The sequence below is a fragment of the Neomonachus schauinslandi genome, chromosome 2, assembly GCF_002201575.2.
Source record: "Neomonachus schauinslandi chromosome 2, ASM220157v2, whole genome shotgun sequence".
Classification (NCBI taxonomy): domain Eukaryota; kingdom Metazoa; phylum Chordata; class Mammalia; order Carnivora; family Phocidae; genus Neomonachus; species Neomonachus schauinslandi.
Window position 1 is genome coordinate 119,573,687 of NC_058404.1, and position 20,418 is coordinate 119,594,104.

The following is a 20,418-nucleotide window of genomic DNA, read 5'->3' on the forward strand; positions in this document are numbered from 1 at the left end:
AGCCACTTGGGGCGCCATTTCTGTGCTCTTTCAGGTCCGACCATGCTATCTGACATGTGCTCTGAGAACACCTAGGTTTTATGAGGAGAACTGGCTCAAATCCTGGTTCTGCCGTTAACAGGTACGTGCCTTCGGGGGGGGTGAATGAACATGTCGGAACCTCAGTGTCCTCTGTCTGTAAAATGGAGACACTACTATTTTCCTTACAGAGCAATCGTGAAGATTACAGTTAAAATATGCAGCGGCCCCTGACATAAAACAGGCATTCCATACATGGGAAGGCTTCATTGTATTATTTCTTCAATGGGTACACTAGAAAGGACGTGCAATATAAATTATGAACCCGTGGTGTGATGACTGCAAATTAGGGGATGCATTTGATGTGGAAAGGCCATTCCTATAAAACTCAAAATATCTGCAAAAGTATAGTATGTGAGAAGGAAAAAAAAAGGGAAAGAATAGGTAAGTTTGGTGACTTTTTTATGTTTGAAGAGTCAAGTCTTTCTATATGTCCCTTCTTAATGTTCTTTTCCTCCCCCTGGTCATGCCACTTACAAAATCAATATATAAGTACTGTGAATAGAATTTATACTCACCACAGGGAATAATATTTTTTTTTTTGGAGAAGTACCTTCTTAGTTTATTGGCATTTATCAATTTTTTTTTTCAAGATGACAATGTTGTGATAGGTAATGATAAAAACTTCTTGGCAATTTTTCTATTCTTTTCTCACTATTAAAAAAACTACCTTACTTACCGTGTTTCATCCCGGCATTAGATTTAGTGGTTCCAGGATGGAAGGTAATTCCACCGTATGTAGGAAATCCATAGTGAGGGAAGCTGTACCCTGAAATGGCAAGCAAAACAACTGAAACCTCATGATGTTTTGCTTTTTCGGTGTTTTGTTGTTGTTGTTGATGTTGTTTTTTTAACAAAGACTCAGCCAAGCTTGGTGTCCTTCCCTAAGGTGAGTACAGGCTCTGGTGTGGGAGGGTAGTGTGCCCGATATGGTGCTTCTGTTGGGAGTTAGCAAGGCACATTGTGGGGGATCATGGGATGATCAGAATTCTACTCTGATCAAGTTTACATTTTGGCAACTCCGGCAATGCCCAGGCTTGGGGCAGCATGGAGGAGTGCATGCTGGAGAAAGGCTCCCACTCCTATGTGGAGAGGAGAAGCCAATGGTGAGTGGTCACCATCCAAACTCAGACTTGTGGACACAGAGGACCTTGAAATAACCTCTGGCGGGAAAAAATGAACCAAACAAAATACAGAAAAAATACTGACTCCTCAAAGGAAATGAGGAATGACCACACTGTTCATTCTCAGGCATTTTTTGGTGGAAGCATAAACTCGTACGTAAAACTCCTTGGGGGCCATCAAAAAAACCGAAATCTTGCCATTTGCAATGACGGGGATAGAACTAAAGGGTATTATGCTGAGTGAAATAAGTCTATCAGAGAAAGACATGTATCATATGATCTCACTGAGGAATTCTTAATCTCAGGAAACAAACTGAGGGTTGCTGGAGTGGTGGGGGGGTGGGAGGGATGGGTGGCTGGGTGATAGACATTGGGGAGGCTATGTGCTATGGTGAGCGCTGTGAAAATTATGTAAGACTGTTGAATCACAGACCTGTACCTCTGAAACAAATAATACATTATATGTTAAAAAAAAAAAAAGATAGTAGGAAGGGAAAAATGAAGGGGGGGAATCAGAGGGGGGAGCAAACCATGAGAGACTATGGACTCTGAGAAACAAACTAAGGGTTCTAGAGGGGAGGGGGGTGAGGGGATGGGTTAGCCTGATGATGGGTATTAAAGAGGGCACGTATTGAATGGAGCACTGGGTGTTATACGCAAACAATGAATCATGGAACACTACATCAAAAACTAATGATGTAATGTATGGTGATTAACATAACATAATAAAATAAAATTTAAAAAAAAACCCAAAAAACTCTTTGGGGGAAGCAGCTGGTATTAGACACCATACTCTCTGACACTGTAATTTTACTTCAAAGAATCTAATTTACAAAAACAATCTGGAATAAAAGAAAAGCAATGTGGACAAAGGAGTTCAGCAAAGGACAATAAAAAACAGGAAACACATTCAAGTAAGTAGTACTACGAGTCATTAAACTGATGCTTAAAATATTATGCTTACATAAAATTTATATTGCCATGGGGAAATGCTTATGTTCCTTAACCCATTAGGGAAAAGCAGCATATATGACTCTATATACACTCTATATACACAATCACGATGTGTTGATAATAAATCATACAGGTAAAGAGATTAAAATACTATGCATTATGAGGATGGCGGCTTTTGAAATTTGAAACTGCAAATGCAAAAAAATACACAGCATAATGTTTGCACAGAAAAAAAATGTGAAGAAGTTAACCTTCAATGGCAGGATTTTATTATCTTCAGATTCTCTACAATGTAGTATATATAATACGAAATCCTTTCAATGTTTCCAAAGAAAACCAAGACAGTATGGAAGGGAGAGATGGGAGGGAAGGAAGGATGAAAGAAAGGGGAAATATACCAAAACGTTAAAAGACACAGTCTTCAGATAACTGGCCTTGGGTGACTTTTTTTCTTCTTTACTGTTTTTGGTGTTATCTACATATTGCAAAATGAACATGCGTTTCTTTGAAAAATTCTATCTGTTGGGAAATTTTAATTAATATGTCGCACTCAATAATGTCACAGCCACTGGACCCACAGACAGTCTGGGAAACCGAGGAGAGGAAAATTCGACGCTCTCCCACGTGAAAAGCTTTATTATTTTATTTATTTATTTGACAGAGAGAGACACAGCGAGAGAGAGGGAACACAAGCAGGGGGAGTGGGAGAGGGAGAAGCAGGCTTCCCGCGGAGCAGGGAGCCCGATGCGGGGCTCGATCCCAGGACCCTGGGATCATGACCTGAGCCGAAGGCAGACGCTTACCGACTGAGCCCCCCAGGGGCCCCAAGAAGCTTTAGAAAGAGTAGACTTGGTTCATACCTGGCCCCGTACTTCCGGCAGCCCCTCCTCCACCGCCACTGCCAAACATGCCTCCACCACCGGCTCCGGCCCCACTCCCGCCGCCGAAACTATCTGAGAAATTAGGCATGAGCTTCTGCCGTTTCCTCTGCACTTCCTCTTTATCTGTATTTAAAGGAAGAGAAACCAGAGGAGAAAAGACTGATTCAATTCCACTTCTAGCCACAGAAAGAATATTGATTCTGACGGTATTTTTAAACATCTTAAAGGGAAACAGAAGTCACCCAAGGAGGAAGAGATGCCAAATTTCAGGAAGCATTATATTTATTCCAATGGATCTGAAGCCTGAGAACCGGCCTCAGAGAGACCACAGAGTGGTACTCGCCCAAATTCCCTCTACAACAGTTTCTTAAGTCCCTCGTGTCATTCAAATTAGTGAATGACTAGATTTCCCGTCAAAGGTTAAGATACCAAAGACACAGAATAAGAAAACCATTATTGAGCATTTTCATTTGGTCATTCACAAACAACGATTACTAACCAACTACAATTTATAATGCCTCTACTATGAGCTAAGTGCTAGGGAGAAAGAGAAGTATGAATAGTCTTTGCTGTCAGGAAGCCTCCAATGTATTTTCAAGGTTGCGGAGGGGGAGGGGGAGACCTGGAGAGAGAGAGCACCACAGTGCTATATTCGTTAAATGTATGGTGCGCACCAGTGTTCCAGGAGTTCAAGGAAGGACTTCTAGGAAGTCCCTGTGGGCCGGAAAACTCAGGAAAGGCTTCCAAGAATCAACTTTATACCAGGAGAGGGCAACGGGAGGATGATCTGGAGATGGGGTATAGAGGGAAAGTAATGAAGGAAGGAATGTGCACTGTGCGCTTCTGAGGCTGAAGTGGTTCCATTTAGCTGAGGTCAAAGTTGAGCAGGAGAAAGTCTTGAGAAATGGGGCTGATCAGGACCACCCTGTAGAGCTTCTGGATCATGAACCGAAGGGGTTTACCAGCAGGAGAGCCACTACGTGTTTCTGAACTGGGGGATGATGTGCATAGGGTGATTTTTTAGGAAGCTTCCTCTGTCATTGGTGCTTGGGACAAAACGAAGAGACAAGTGAGAGGCAGAGACAGTCCAGACATAAGGAGATGGGGGCTGTTCCTTAGTGGGCACCATGATAATACAAGTGGGCAAACCCCAGAAATACCAGGAAAGAGGGATCAGTAGTCAGTGGTGACTGATGAGAATTGGGAGGCTGAAAGTCTAAGAGTACAACTTGACTAGAATACAGTGATGCTCACTGTGACTGCTGACTGTCTAGGTCTAGACCCTCATTCCTTTTGTAGTTGCTGTTTTTCTTTTGCTTTTCACTCCCTGTTGTTCTCACCAGCCCCACTGCCTTTGTGGTCCATTACAGTGTTCTTGTTTCTTCTTTCTGTTTCCGTTTCTTTCTCTTTTCTGGCCTTCCTACCATAAATTTTTTTCTCCCTTTTCTCTTTTGGGCTAAAAGGGTGATAGAAGGTTTTTGTTTAAGTTAAACAGCCAGTGTGGTATTCTTTTTTTCAGTCAGCAGCCTGATACTTAACTATTGTCCTGTTTCTGATTCTTCAAGGTCAGTTTTGGTCAGTGTTTATGTTCAGAAAGATCTCCACTTATTTCTAATTCTGTGGTTGTTCCAGTCATCTCAGGGCTCGAAAGAATGCTCCCACTGATTAACTCACAGTGACCTTAGTGCGGCTGGAAGACTGACGCATGGAATAAGATATAGCCAAATACCCTTACAAATAATCGTTTAGAAACTGATCATGTCCAGACTTGTTAGGAAGAAGAAAGCCAATGTGGGTCAACTTGAAGAGAATGTGCTTCCACTAGAAAGGTTGGCCTCAAAGTGGAAAAACTTTACAAACGTCCTTAATAAAGGTTTTGGATAGATTTACAAAATTTTTCCTTCAGTTGTACTATAACCAACTAATAGTCATACTTATTACTCATCCTATATACAGTTGATCTCACATAAAATATTAGTTCACTAGAAATATGAAACACAAGAGGGAAGCAGACCACTTATTCATCTTCATGAATGTTATCTATTGACATGCTTTCTAGCAAAGAGATCATTTGGTATTTGCTATGTAATTCTTCTGACTTAGAAAACAGAGATGGTCAATGGTTATATTTTACTGTAAGATGGGAATTTTTGAGTCAATTAAAAAATATTAACTATTCTATACCCATTTAAGATTTCAATGACAAGAAACTGATACGGAAAATTTCATTATGACAGGTTTTTAAATAAAAGAACCTGCAGTCCAAATTTCCCCAGAAATGAACATGGAGATTTTCCCATTGTGTTCACTTATCTTTGTGGTCTGCCTTTGACAGTGGCATCATGCGTTGTACTATGAAACATCAACCTATTCTAGAAGGGACCTAACTGGTCACTCACTGCAAGCCCTCCTTCTACGAAGAGGAAATAGAAGCCAGGATGATTAAGGGACTTATCAGAGAGCGGGGCAGAGTGAGGATCAGATCCCAAGTCTAGGGAGCTTTCCATTTTTGGGGAAACATTCCAAAATATCTCTGCTTCCTTTTTTTTTTTTTTTTAAAGATTTTATTCATTTGCTTGAGACAGAGAGAGAGTGAGCAGGAGGGAGAGGGAGAGAGAATCTGAAGCAGACTCCATGCTGAGCGCAGTGCCCCATGCAGGGCTTGATCCCATGACCTCAAGATCACAACCTGAGCCGAAACGAAGAGTCAGACGTTCAACCCACTGAGCCACCAAGGCACCCCTCTGTTTCTTTTAATAATCGATGATTATGATAATAGTTTAGTTCACAAATGTAAACTTTTAGTCTCTACCCTTTTTTGATGTGTGTATGCCTTAAAAGTACCTCATTCTCATTTTTCAGGTTCTAGTGTTCTAGTAAAGATGTCTGCATTCCTTTCATAATTTAAAGATTATGATTCTGTTTCTTCTGAATCTCTATCTTTTCTGACTGAAAAATCACATGGTCTCTTTTTGCTTTCATACAGCAGTTCCTCAACTATCTTCTTCCCTTTTCAATCATCCCTTTCTTATTATTTTAATTGTCTTCCTTGAACCCAACCATCTCCATGAAGTTTTTATAAGGTACAATGTCAATAACCATACTGGGTGCAGAGTTCTGGGATGGATGATTCTATACATTGAAAGGAATATGTTATATTTCTTTGTCTGATGTCCTCCTTGATGGCACCCAACAAATTACTAGCCTTTTGGATGAGGAGGCAACTTAGTTGGTCACTCAATAAGTCAGCTTTCATATTTACAGGAGCCAGGATATGGAAGCAGCCCTAGTGTCCATCGATTGATGAATGGATAAAGAAGATGTGGGATGTGTGTATGTATATATAATATGGATTATTATTCAGCCATAAAAAAGAATGAAATCTTGCTGTCTGCAATGACATGGATGGAGCTAGAGAGTATAATGCTAAGTGAAATAAGTCAGTCAGAGAAAGACAAATACACGATTTCACTCGTGGAATTTAAGAAAGAAAAAAAAGAGAAAAAATAAGAGAGAAAGAGACAAATCAAGAAACAGACTCTTAATTACAGAGAACAAACATGGTTCCCAGAGGGGAGGTGGGGGGGGGATGGGTGAAATAGGTGATGGGGATTAAGGAGTGCACTTGCTGTAATGAGCATGGGGTGATGTATGGAAGTGCTGAATCACTATATTGTACACCTGAAACTAACATAACACTGTATGTTAACTAACTGGAATTAAAATAAAAACTTAAAAAAATGAGTCAGCTTTCAGATATATCTCAGCATTTATCAGATGACGTATATTAAGGGGCGCCTGGCTGGCTCAGTCAGTAGAGCATGCAACTCTTGATCTCAGGGTTATGAATTCAAGCCCCACGAGGGTGTGGAGCCTACTTAAAAAAATAAAATATATGACATATACTGTTCTAGATGTTGGAAATGTAGCAATGAACATGAAAGACCAAATCTATGACCGAAAGGATATTCTTCTTATTGGAGATGGAAGAAGACAAAAGACATACAAATTAATAGATAAGACAATTTTATGTATTGATAAAAATAATGAACAATACAAAATTAGGCAATGACCTAAGGAGTGACTGCAGGGCCTGGGGCAGTGGAAGGTGTGTTCAATGACTTCTGAGAAATGTATACAATGATTCTCTGGGGTGTATAGTTTGGAGTCGTTCTCATACACTTACTCTTACATTAAATGGCTTGCTACTTTTCGAACCAGTCATATGTCTGGTGTGATGATTGCTCCTTGCCATTATTTCATCTTGGGATTTTATAATCCAGAAGGTTTTATTGACTAAGATAATTTGTTACCTTCAATAAAATAGTTCTAATCTCACACGACTTAATCACAACATATGTTGGCCATTCTTTCTGTGGGGCTCAACTTCTCTTATTTTTCCAGATGGTTCTTTTTATTTGTTTGTATTACATGGAACTTTTAGTCAATGACAATCTGGAAGTACTTGAAGCATACAGGTGGGGATTTTGAACTTTAAGGAGACCCATTCTCTAACCCCAGCATCTGATAAATCCTATTATGAATGAATGTCTGAACATGCCCCCGCTGTATCTTACTCTTTTGATGAACAGATACCACTGGAAAAGGTAGACAGGTGGCCTAGAAACCCAGCTCAGCTTTGAATGTTTCTAGGCTTATACATGTGTAGGTAATCTGGGTATCCTTTTTAAACATAATTCTCTGTGTTGAAAAGAACTGACATTATGTGAAGACATATTTTAGGAGAAGAAATCTATTTTTTCCCTCAGAAAGTACCCCCCAAATTAGCCATATTTTTCTTCTGTGTCTATTAAAGAAAAGTGTTTAATCGAAAGCAGTGATTTTCATCTTTATGCAGACTGGTGCATTTGGAAGACCTCAGGCTGTCACTGGGTGGAGAAATAAGGGGAGGTGGGCTTCTAGGGAAGGCCGAGTGGGTTGGCTCCCCACTTCCACTTTAACCAGAGCCTGTCGGGTATAAGTACTGGGATTTTGCATGAAATTTTAGGTGGAGGGAGAAAAAAGGCTCTTCTGTTGACAATGTTATCACACAACGGTAACGGAATGCACTATAAATTGGACCCATCGGTGGACAGGTCACAACCTCTGAAAAGAAACAAGAATGCATAGAATCATCTTCTAAATGTTCCTGCCACACTGTGAATTTTAGGAAAAGAAGCCCTCTTCAAGGATCCCGCATCACATGTGGCTATCAGAGGATCCAACACCCATGTGCACCATCACTACGGCACCTTTGTGGCTTCTGACGTCAGTCAGGACATGACCCGTGACGATCATTTCATTGACCTCCCCCGATGGTCTCACTTCCCTCTAACCCAGGGGTTTCTGATTTTGTTCGTGTCATGACCTCTTTTTCAGTCTTGTGAAGTCTATGGATCTCTTCTTAGAATCATAGTTATCAATATGCAAAATACAAAATAGGATTATAAAAAAAGCTAATTATGTTAAAGTCCTTTTCTATCCTTGGACCCTTTGGGGGTCAGTGGACTCTAGGTTAAGAAATATCCTTGGACAATTATCTCATTTAGGGGCCTATCATACTCATTCTGAGAGGATTCTCAATGCTGAATTTCCCACCCTGCCCTCTGGAGTTCCAGTCCTGCCTTTTGATCAGCTTATTAGGAATTTGCCAGAGGAACCTAAAAATGCAACATGTTTTAAACTGAGCTCCCTCTTTGCTCACTCAAACCTAATTTTGCTCCCTTGATTCTTTTATCAACTCAACCATGTAACAACCTTCCTCGGCTGGGATTCCTAGAAACATCTAGACTCCTGAATTTTTCCTTTACCTCCTACCTCAACCAGCATCTTGGTCTTCTTGACACCACCTTCTTCTTTCATTCTCTGCACTAATACCTTTATGAACCTCACCTTTTCTCACTCGGATTCTTGCATTACTCTTTGGACTCCTTGTCTGCTACCCAGATAGTCTCCTCAGTGTCCATATAAGGAAGTCGGAGCCATCATTCCAAATCCAAACAGGTCTGATCATTCCCCTCTCCAGAATCCATCAGAATTCTTCAGCTGCCCATCACAGCACTTGTGAGCCTGGCCCTGGCCTTCCTTACCTGCCCTGGTCTTCAGTGGTCCATCTTGGTGCTCACAAGGCTCACTTCTTTCTGAACAAACACTAACTGTTCAGTTCCTCAAGTTTCTTAAGCCTAGGAAGCCCTTACCTTCCCTGTTTCTCACCCAACTACTGAAATACACCCCCAGGCTGAAGAACCTTGAAGAAGCCTGCTTCTTGGTAGCTTCTTTCGAATCAAGGGTCCTCGGCACTCTCATAAGTGTTTTTGGATGCTTCCCTTTGGGAGTTTATCAAAATCCTAATTCGCATTATAATTATTTAAGGAGACTATTTTCTCCCCTTCTTGGGGTGTCTTTTGTGGGGAAAAGAATGATACTTTATTCATTTTTATGGTTCCGCACTGCATGGTGGCTGAGTCTCCCATTCTATTGCCTGAGGCCAGTTGATGGAGTGGCTGATTCCCTCAACAGCCATCTTAACTGGCAGAGCCCAAAGATCCTCAACAAATGGCAGATTCTCAGATTCAAAGACCAATTCTCAAATGTCTAAATCTCATATAAGCTTGGTAAAAGTTAACATCATTTTGAAAGGCTGCACTTAATTCCATGATTCCCAAAATAATATATTACTTCTCTCTTCTCTAAAAATAAATACCATGGGACCGGGGGCTAAATCCTAGGAAACCATTCAAAGGAAGTGGCCAATTGATCTTTTCTAATCAGCTTTGTTCTTTGATGGGAAACAGCACAAGATTGTAAGCAACCGAGTTACCTTTGATTTCAGGGTAGTAGAGAAAAGGTTTGGGTTCGCTAGTTTCCAAATCAGATTTCCTTCGAAGTTGGACAAACACGGAAGCTGGTTTTGTGATGTTGACATCTTTATACTTCGGAGTTTTGAAGACGATGGCGAACTGCAGGATACAAAGATCCAAATGTTGGGGTAGGCCTATATTTTTTTTCCAGCAATGCTACTCATTAAACATATTCTTTATGCCCAATGTTTAGACAGAGTATACTAAAAAATACAGCATCCTAGAGAAAGTTACAAACTCAGAATTCTATGCCCATACGTTGTGATTAAATTGCCACTGTGCGATTGAAATATAAGACTATGCTAATGTTTTGCACATCTTTATTTTCATTTGTCTAATATTTCAAATGTCTTCCAGTTGTAAATAACCATGTGAGTAAAATACAGAAAGAGGAGTCTCTTTCTCTTCTAAATCAGCCTTAAATGCTCCGAAATTATTTACAGCAACATCAGAAACCCTGGTTGTGGAAAGAGAGAGTGAGGAACGTGATACTACAGTCAGCCTGCAGGTCAGCCGACGAGGAGAGGAAGCTACAAGGGAAACATGTATTTTCAAGTGAGCATGGCCAATGCTCTGACATCGAGGACATTCTGTAACACCTCGAAGCTAGCCTCCTCATTAATTTCTGAAAGTGTCATAACCGTTTGGCCTTTTTACAGCTTCTTGTTTGATGTTTTGACTATGCAATGTACTCCCAGGGATCAAGGCTTTGTAAAATATAGAAAGGTACGCAGTGGAATAGGCTGTGTCTGCAGACCCCTGCGTACGCCTCTCCGGACACTCGATCCAGGCAGTTCCTACTCTGAGGCGGCCTCCAGAGGGAAACACGGTGATGTTATTCATTCTTTTTGTGTTCTTCCAGAGACTCCCTATGCGTATGCAAACACGAACAATCTGTTTTATATGCACTTGTTTTATATCTTTAAAAAGTTTTTAATGTTGTACTTTCGAGATTTTTCCATATTAGTTCATTGATTACTCATTCCCTTTAATAACTGCATAGTATTCCCTCACACAAATACACCATAATTCATTTAACTGAATACATATATTGATGGACATTTGGATTGTTTCCAATTCTGGGGGGTGAAAATAGTATTTCTCAATCACTCAGAGTGATTAAAATGTGAAACAGCATTTTCATCTCTTAGTCATATCCTCAGTTGTCACTGGGAACTCCTGATTTATCATGATGATACAGCCTCAAGTAGAAGACTCTTCCTTTCAACACTTTTCATTAGAATATCTCTTTAACAGGTCTCGCCGTAATTACTCTGGTAGAACACTGTAGCGGACGACTGCATCCCCTCAAAATTCACATGTTGAAGTCCTAACCCCTAGTGTGGCTATATTTAGAGAAAGGGCTTTTATGGAAGTCATGAAAGTAATTAAGGTTAAATGAGGTCATGAGGGTAGGGTTGTGACTGGATAGAATTAGTGTTCTTATAGGAAGGGAAGAGACACCAGAGAGCTTCCTCTCCTCTCTCTGCCATGTGAGGACACAGCCAAAATGTGTCTGCAGGCCAGGAGGAGAGAGCTCTCACCAGGAACCAACCCTGTCAGGCCTGGATCTGGGACTTCTAGCCTCCAGAATTGTGATGAAATAAATTTCTGTTGCTTAATACACCCAGCCGATGGTATTTTGTTATGGTAGTCTGAAGAGACTAATACCAATACTTAAAATATTTCCACTAAAGGACCCAAGGGCCGTTGCCTTAATGGGTACGTGACCAGACACCCAAATGAAATGTCTTGACAAGGTCTCAGAGCCAGTGGTCTAAGGCCTTGCTCATAATTCTATGGTTGATAACTTTTCTGAGAGACCTGCAAGAGTCTTAAGAAAATAGTACTCTTTTATGAAAGTTAAATAAGTATTTATGATTTTTCCTTTTTCATACATGGAGATTAAGTACTGAATTTCAACAGGACAGAAAATGTAAAATCATCATCACCACCATCATCATCCACTTACTTGTCTATGAACATCTGTGGGGGAAAAATCTCCAAATCCTTCCCAGATCCCACCATTTTCCTCTTCTTCATAAAATCGAATCTGGATGTCATCTGCAAACAGTCACATTCAGGTGTATAATTTCACAGAGTAATAATACTGATAAGCATGCTGAAAAAATGCAGCTTGTTTGAGATTTTACCTACTATGTACTTAAACTTTTTAAAAAGTAATTAATATGAAATAGACTTTTGAATCATTTAAAATTTTCACAAATTACTGAATTTTTTTTTATTAGTTAACACAGTAATGGACCCTGAGTTTCATTTACATTGAGAGAATACTAGATTTACCTATTCAATCTGATTTTTCTCTTAATCAGTCTTTGACCTTCCCACTTTTCCATCACTAACCCAATTCATTCCTGAGAAACATGAAGGATATTGAGGAATATCAGAATCCCAAAAGGTGGTTCAAACTCATATAGATCTACATGATAATATTTAACTTATATAAAGTATACTACATGGCAGGCACTACTTTAAGTGATTTATAGGTATACATGAACTGATTTCATCCTCACAATAACTGTGATGCAGGTATACTATTAATATCCTCATTTTGCAGAAGAGAAACTGGAGTCCAGAGAGGTTAAGTGACTTATCCAAGGCTGAATAGCTCTTAAATGGAGAAGCCAGAATTTGAACACGGACTCCAGGCTCATAAACATTCTACTATGCTGCTTCCCTATAATACCTTATTAGTCCATTCTGAGAAGTTGTTAAAAATATTATAGTAGTCAAGTCCCTTTGGATGAAATAAGAATGCCTAGATTTCACACTTGTGTCATGGATTCTACCTCTGCAGAAATATGACGATTTAACTCAGACTGGCATCTCCCTGGCTTCACTTCCCATTTTATAGGAAGGACTCTACTACTGACTTATGAAAACTAAGTTCATATTTCTATTTAAATAGAATTTTAGAAATACTAGGGTTGGATAAATCATCTCATTATCTCCTGGTCAATTCCTTTGCTTTCGGGTAGGACTAAACTGGATTTAGTTTTTCAGACTCTTTAAGCCAGGTACAAGACTTCTCTTAATAAGCCATTCCAATGTAATGATAATGATTAAGAATTGCATTTATAAATAAAGGTACTCAGATTGTGTTTACTCATTGAATGCACACATATTACCTGAGTAGAATGGACTAAAAGAAGGCTGATACCAGGATATGCAGAGAGAGTGTAAACTTTTTTTGGATAAAGATAGATATACTTTTTTTTTTTTTTTTAAAGATTTTATTTATTTATTTGACAGAGAGAGACATAGCGAGAGAGGGAACACAAGCAGGGGGAGTGGGAGAGGGAGAAGCAGGCTTCCCGCCGAGCAGGGAGCCCGATGTGGGGCTCGATCCCAGAACCCTGGGACCATGACCTGAACCGAAGGCAGACGCTTAACGACTGAGCCACCCAGGCACCCCAGATAAAGACAGATATACTTTTACCTTAAAATTGGATTGTATTTTTTTCTGACTTTTAAATCTCAGGCCATTTGCCTCAAATGAGAGTTTTCTTTTTTTAAAGCCATCATTCTTTCGTTTAAGAGCTATATTTAGTTATGCACTCTTTACTTTGAAAAATGCTCATCACTTTGTAGTGAGTAGATCTTTATTATACTATACTCTCTATCACTGTATTTTAAAAGTGAGTTGTTTAAGAAAATAGCACAATCTCCTTCAGCTTTTGCTAATTTATAAATCTTGTACTATTACTAATGAAAGGTAAATGTCAAGAAACTTTCCTAAAAGTGAAAATTATGAGAAATATGCTCTGAGAATTTCCCTATAGTCCTTATTCTCTTTTTCATAATTGACATCAGTGTCACATGAAAGTTTTGGAGAAGCTCTCTCAGTATTGCAATGAAGCCTTATAAGAGAAACTAAATTAACAATTTTACACTATATAAAACATTATTTACTCTGTGTGCATGGGCATACGTGTGTGTGCGTGCGTGTGTGTGTGCGTGCTCGGGTGTATGAAGCATGGGATGTTACTCATTTATTTTAGTTTAAATAAGTTCAGATACCAAAGTTTAAAGTACAGAAACACTGAAATGTCACTGATTACAATGATCACTATTTTTTAAAATTTCTCTTAACTTCTATTGAAAGTTTTAAAATGAATTAGCTGGGTTTAAAAAAAAACACAGACAAATTTGGAAGAGGTGAATGTGTAAATTTTCTAAAGGAGTTCTACGGCAGAAGAGGCATATTACTGGATTTACTGCTAAAAAGTGACTCACAGACACACTCAGAATTACATTTCACATTTTGAGATCACAGCACATATTTACCTTTCTGAACCTTGTCACAGAGAAGATAAATCTCTTCCCCTCCAGTTACGCATCCAGCTGTCCTGTCCATTCTTACAATTTTCAAGTTGGACGCATTGGGGGCTTCTGTCCACAGGAGAAAAACAACAAACATCATGCTTTATCCTCAGCTTCATAAGCCAATCTCTCATGGGGAACCCTGCCCCTAGCACACCTTAACCAAAGAAAGTTAAAATAGTTATCGTGGTCAGCACTAAGCAAGGTATAAAACTATCGAATCGATATGTTGTATGTGTGAAAGTAATATTAATACTGTATGTTAATTATACTTTAATTAAAAAAAATAAATAGATGCTTTCACTTATATTGCTTTAACAAGGATACAAATAAAAAAGCTTTCAGAAGTCCTCAGAAGTCCTCACTTCTTGAGCATGGATCATTCATTACTACCATTACACGAGGCAGAAAGGAACAGTATTTGTTTCTCCCACTAACACAGTAAGAAAGATTCATACAGAAAGAGAAAGAGCTTTTCTGATGTTTCAGGAAGTACCAAGCCAATGGATTTGTGGAATTTCATGTAGGTCAAGACCTTCAATTATTTCCATGATATTGATATACTGTTTACAAGAGTCTTAAAAATTTAGAAAAAGCACAATTTTCTTAAACTGCTTATAAATTCTTATTTTACAGAAAAGAAAAATGGAGAGGTTATAGTTCTTTTCCCCAGACTAAATTAGAATTCTGTGTGGTTAGGGGCAAAAGTTTCTTGTGGTAATAGCATAAAGCTTCCTTTTTTTTTTTTTTCCCCTCCCACAGCTGCATTTTAAGGTGATCTTTAGTATACAAGTCTACATCATTTTATAACGCTTTCACTTCCCTTCCAACTTGTTTAAATTAGAGAAATCAGTCAGTTGTATACTTGGGGCATGGAGTTTTCTACTTAGACCAAATCTATAAAGTTTCAGTGAGCCTAAGTACCACACTTGCACCCTTTGATTTGTTTAATAAATCGCATGCATACCATACAAGAAGTATGCAGAGTAAAGGCTCAAGACCATTGTAAAACTCTTTTAAAAAGTTCTAGGAACTACAGACTGAAATAGAATTTTGAAGTCACATACTGTCTAGACTACTCATTCAGTTAACTTGAAGTCCTTATCTTGATAAAAGCTAGAACATGCAAGAATGAAGACGGGTAAGAATAACAGTTGTTTTTTTATTCACACCTCTTTAGAGCCTCAACAGAAAATATTGAGATATTTTTCTAGGAGCACCGACAATATATCCTCATGGCATTAGTGATTCATAAGTAATAAGAGATCTGCCACCCTCAAATGGCACATAAAAGTCTAGCATGCACATCGGAGGAAGGAGAACCATATTTGTTGCGCACCTCGTAACATTCACTTGTAATCTAGACATCAACGTTTCAAGCTGGATTTTAGTATTCCCATTTTGTAGATGATAAATGTGAGGCTCCAAGTGATTAAGTTACTGGCCCTGGGACTCTGAGCTAGTCAGTAACTGCCAGGGCTGGCTTAGAAGTCTGTACTTGACACTACACCAAGCTGCCTCGTGGTAGAAGTCAAGGACTCACTGCTGTCATAGATGGCGTCTGACACCACGGGTTCCAGGCGCCTCGTGAAGCTGCCGGTGCTATCTGGAAGAAAAGCTGTAAACATGAGCCGCACCACGCTGAGGTCCATCTCCTTTGTCTGCTGAACAGCTGCCTGGTGGATGATCTCCTTTTCCCGATCTAGGACCATAGAGCACAGCGCATTCATGCCCAGGGAAAGAGTGAAGCCAGAACACTTTAGGTAAGATGTTTTTATAAAGCCCAAAGAAAGAACATGAACTGAAAACAGAAATCTATTGTTTTTCTTTTGAAATTGTTTGTATTGCTAATACAGTTTTAAAAACAGTCTCATTTATGTCATCCAAATTAAAGGCATCAGAAGAAGACCTGCATTTTCTCTGGATGATAGTGAAAACTGTCCTCCGGGTATCAAACTGCCTCTCTCCTTTCTTTTCTTCCCCTGACCTCTCCTGTTTCTCCCTACAGTTACAGTTAAAGGCACAAAAGATGTGAGGCCATGGAATGCAGTAAGGTGATTATGCATCCGTTGTACTGTGAAATGTGAAAATTAAGTCTTCCAAAGGCTCCCGGAGCTCAGGGACCGTGTTCACTTCACAGCGCCTAGCACAATGCCTGGCACATGGGAGGTATTCACAGAGTGCTTCTGGAGAAACTGAATGACTCGACTGCATTTGACTCCCTCCTTGTCTCTTGATGGATGCTGGGTCGCCTGAGTATTAGATCATGACAGGATGACCAGATTAATGGACAACGTGTGTAAGTGGCAATGGCACATGTGGTAGGACAGGGACTGGGGTTGAAAGAAAAAAATATAAGTAAAAGCAGGGAAACAAAAAATCATAGCATTTTTACGAGAAAGAATAGTTTATGATGTGTCTGAAGAGCCTGAAGAGATTCCTTCTAATAAGGTGAGCCAGGGGAGGTAAAACAGAGGGAACTAAAACAGAGGAACTAAGTGTTGGCTTATGCATTGGTTATGACAGGCTGTAAAGGGCAGGGTGTGGTGTTTTAGGTCGAGGAAGACACATACGAAGGTATGAATCTGTTCAGGGGGCAGTGATGGGGAGAGGGGCGTATGTGGTGGGACTGGAGATAAAGCTGGAAAGGTGGCTGGGGCCAGATCGACGGCTTTGTATACCAAGCCACGGAGGTACAGATTTTATCTAGAAAACAGCAGGATGCCATCAAAGGTTTCTGAGCAGGGAAAGTGTGCTGGCAGCTTGGGGTACAGTCTGGGAAAAGGAGAAACCTGGGGCAGACAGATGAGCACCTAGTCTACACACAGCAAAGGAGAGCCTGATCTCAAAGGATCAAGGCTGGGAGCATGACGCTCACCTGTGAGCTGCCGGTCTCCTCCGCCTTCCGCTTGCAAATAGGCAAGATCAGGATGCACCAAAAGTCCGGGATTGTAGCCCTTTGTACATGCCTCTATCATTCGTGCTTCCAGTGTTTCAAGTACTTTTTTCTTTGTCACATGAAGTATACCCAAGTTTGCAAAGCTGGAGAAAAAAACAATAACAGCAACAACCACCCCCAAAAGTTAGGCCGTCAATGACGAGAGTCTGGTTTTACTTTAGCAAAGTGGCTTTTCAGAAAATACACAAGCCCTCAATTGCTGGAGTCCACACTATAATCAAACACATTACTATGTCTGCAGTGAAACATATAAAGCAGACTCACCAAATGGAATAATAAAGACTATAAACCACTACACATCAGGTCAGATCGGGTTTTGCCACCAAATGAGTCTGTGGCAAACTTAGCAAAATCTTTTGGTTGTCAGGGTTTATTCAACTTTCAAATGATGATTCAGGGGGCGCCTGGGTGGCTCAGTTGGTTAAGCGTCTGCCTTCGGCTCAGGTCATGATCCTGGGGTCCCGGGATCGAGTCCCGCATCGGGCTCCCCGCTCCTTGGGAGCCTGCTTCTCCCTCTGCCTCTCTCTCTCTCTCTCTGTCTCTCATGAATAAATAAATAAAATCTTTAAAAAAAAAAAATGATGATTCAGGGAGTGGGGTGTACACACACACACACATATATGTCTTAGTAAGGAAGTTTTACCTAGACTCATTGTGAAGTATTTTCTAGGAGAATTGTTTAAAATTTTTAAAAATAATAAATAATATAATAAAATACTAACTTATCTAATTCTTTTAAAGAATAAGAGGAATATTACATTTGGAAGGATTTTTTTTTTCTTTTGGATCATCCTTGGGTTTCTGGAGGGGCTTTAAAGTCTACAGTGGAGTCCCATCTCCTTGTGGGTTATCTCTAAGGCTGGAATTACTTATTACCACTAGAATGCCGTCTAACGCTACATGTTTTCAGGATGGAGAACCTTTTATCTCGTGAAGTCTACATACATTTTGGGCAAGATATGCTAATAACCTAAAGAAAACAAGTTAAGGGATTTTAAAGAAAAGGCATAAATTACTCCAGCCATTCATTTTTTAAAGTACATGGAACAGTGCTCGTTTCGGCAGCACATATACTAAAATTGGAACAATACAAAGAAGATTAGCATGGCCCCTGTGCAAGGATGACACGCAAATTCGTGAAGCTTCCATATTTTTAAACCATAAGAGACTCTTAATCTCAGGAAACAAACTGAGGGTTGCTGGAGTGGGGGGTGGTGGGAGGGATGGGGCGGCTGGGTGATAGACTTTGGGGAGGGTATGTGCTATGGTGAGTGCTGTGAATTGTGTAAGACTGATGAATCACAGACCTGTACCCCTGAAACAAATAATACATTATATGTTAATTAAAAAAATTTAAAAAATAAAGTACATGAAACAAAAAAGTATACTCAATAAACATAATACAACAAACAAAAAAGTACTTTACCAAGGAGACCCATTCATTCAACAAATATTTGTTCAGCTCCTTATTAGTGCCAGGCAGTGTCCCAGGTGCTTTCGTCAGCACCCAGGAATCCCTCCCTTCATAGAATGTATATGCTAGTGTAACCAAAGAGAAGAAACAAAGAAGAGATGTTACAGTATAATTTAGAAGGTAATAAGTGTTACCAAGAAAAATAAGGTAGGAATGGAGAAAAGGAAAGGTAGTAGTAGAAGACATGATGTTTTAAAATAGGGAGAGGCCAGAAAAAGCCTCAATGAAAAGATGACACTGAGCAAAGACTCAAAGAAAGTGAGGGAAAAGATGTGGATATATGGAAGAACAGTATTCAAAGCAGAAGGAATAGCAAGTGCCAAGACCCTGAGGTAGGACCATAACTCGTGTTTTCAAAAGACAACCATGGCAAGGAGGCCAAAGTTACTGGAGGAAAATCAACAAGAGGCGAGTTGTAAGTGAAAAGTTCAGAGATAAGTGGGCACACAGATCTTTTAAAGCCTTGTAAACTTTTGCAAAGACTTTTCTTTTGCTCTGGCTTTTACCCAGAAAGAAAGAAAAAAGATTAGTAACGGAAGACAAATATTATGAAAACTGGACTAGATGATACAAAGAATAAGATAGTGTGGGAAGACCAGATGAACCAGAAGAAGAAAATATAGGAGGTGAAGGCAGAATGAGATGAGCGCTCATACAGAGGCCCAGAGACACAATGAGAAACATGTCCAGATAGTGACAGAAAAAAGTAGGACAGGAAGTAGCATGATGTATAAATCTGTCAAATCACTATGTTGTGCACCTGAAACTAATGTAACATTGTGTGTCAATTATACTAAAAAAAAAAGTAGAATAGCTGAGACACACAGAGAAGAAAATAGACCAACAGAATATAAGCTCCTGATGGCAAAGATCTCCAGGGCTTAGAACACTGCTTGACATATGTGTCTAATAAATATCTGTTGAATAAATGAATGCATGAATTCATACAGCATGGAAAAATACGCAACATGACATAGTGATATGCATGGAAGCATAGGCAGTTTTTCAGAAACAACACCTTCATCTTTTGGCCTTTTAGGCTGTACTCCTATGTAGATCATCTGCAACTACCTATGTATAGGTAGTGACAGTGACAAACACCTATGTAACATTTTACACTTTACCATATAGAAAGTGATTTTCATGTGTATTATTTAACTAATCCCTATGAAAAGGGCATCATCCTTATGTGAATAATTTATTTACTCTGGTAATAAATGAAACAATACAGAAGCCAATCTTCTGTTTCAGATAATGATGGGAATAACAGGGACCGTATTGAACCTTTAGCCTTAAGTAACATAAAACACATGAAAAAAACCGGGCGCCTGGGTGGCTCAGTTGGTTAGGCGACTGCCTTCGGCTCAGGTCATGATCCTGGAGTCCCGGGATCGAGTCCCGCATCGGGCTCCCTGCTCAGCAGGGAGTCTGCTTCTCCCTCTGACCCTCCCCCTCTCATGCTCTCTCTATCTCATTCTCGCTCTCTCAAATAAATAAATAAAATCTTTAAAAAAAAAAACACATGAAAAAATGGTTTTCCAACACTGGACAACAGGCAGCACGGGATAGTGATCATTAAGAAAAACAACTAAGGTGAATCCTACAATAATGCTGGGTTAATGCCTAGAGTTTCCAGGCTGCAGCATAGGAAGGGAGACCTAAACAGGACCTGGTAATCACCCTGAGTTTTGGAGACAGGTAAAAATTTGAGGAGGCTAGGGGCGCCTGGGTGGCTCAGTTGGTT

General features: G+C 39.8%; 1 protein-coding gene and 1 non-coding gene across 7 annotated transcripts in view; one reads left to right on the top strand and one right to left on the bottom strand.

Moving 5' to 3' along the window:
• The window catches only part of NFKB1 (nuclear factor kappa B subunit 1), a 114,256-nt gene that overhangs the window by 20,111 nt on the left and 73,727 nt on the right, over positions 1 to 20,418 (bottom strand). For all 6 annotated transcript variants that reach the window (XM_021680418.1, XM_021680417.1, XM_021680420.2 and 3 more), the window contains 7 exons: positions 17,120 to 17,283; positions 15,785 to 15,943; positions 14,206 to 14,310; positions 11,870 to 11,961; positions 9,858 to 9,996; positions 3,017 to 3,160; positions 758 to 847 (listed from right to left, as the gene is read on the bottom strand). In XM_021680418.1, the coding sequence (XP_021536093.1) occupies positions 758 to 847; positions 3,017 to 3,160; positions 9,858 to 9,996; positions 11,870 to 11,961; positions 14,206 to 14,310; positions 15,785 to 15,943; positions 17,120 to 17,283 (893 nt within the window). The remainder of the gene's footprint in view (positions 1 to 757; positions 848 to 3,016; positions 3,161 to 9,857; positions 9,997 to 11,869; positions 11,962 to 14,205; positions 14,311 to 15,784; positions 15,944 to 17,119; positions 17,284 to 20,418) is intronic.
• On the top strand, positions 18,250 to 18,356 carry LOC123324133. Its single transcript, XR_006539626.1, has one exon. It is a non-coding gene; the product is annotated as a U6 spliceosomal RNA (small nuclear RNA).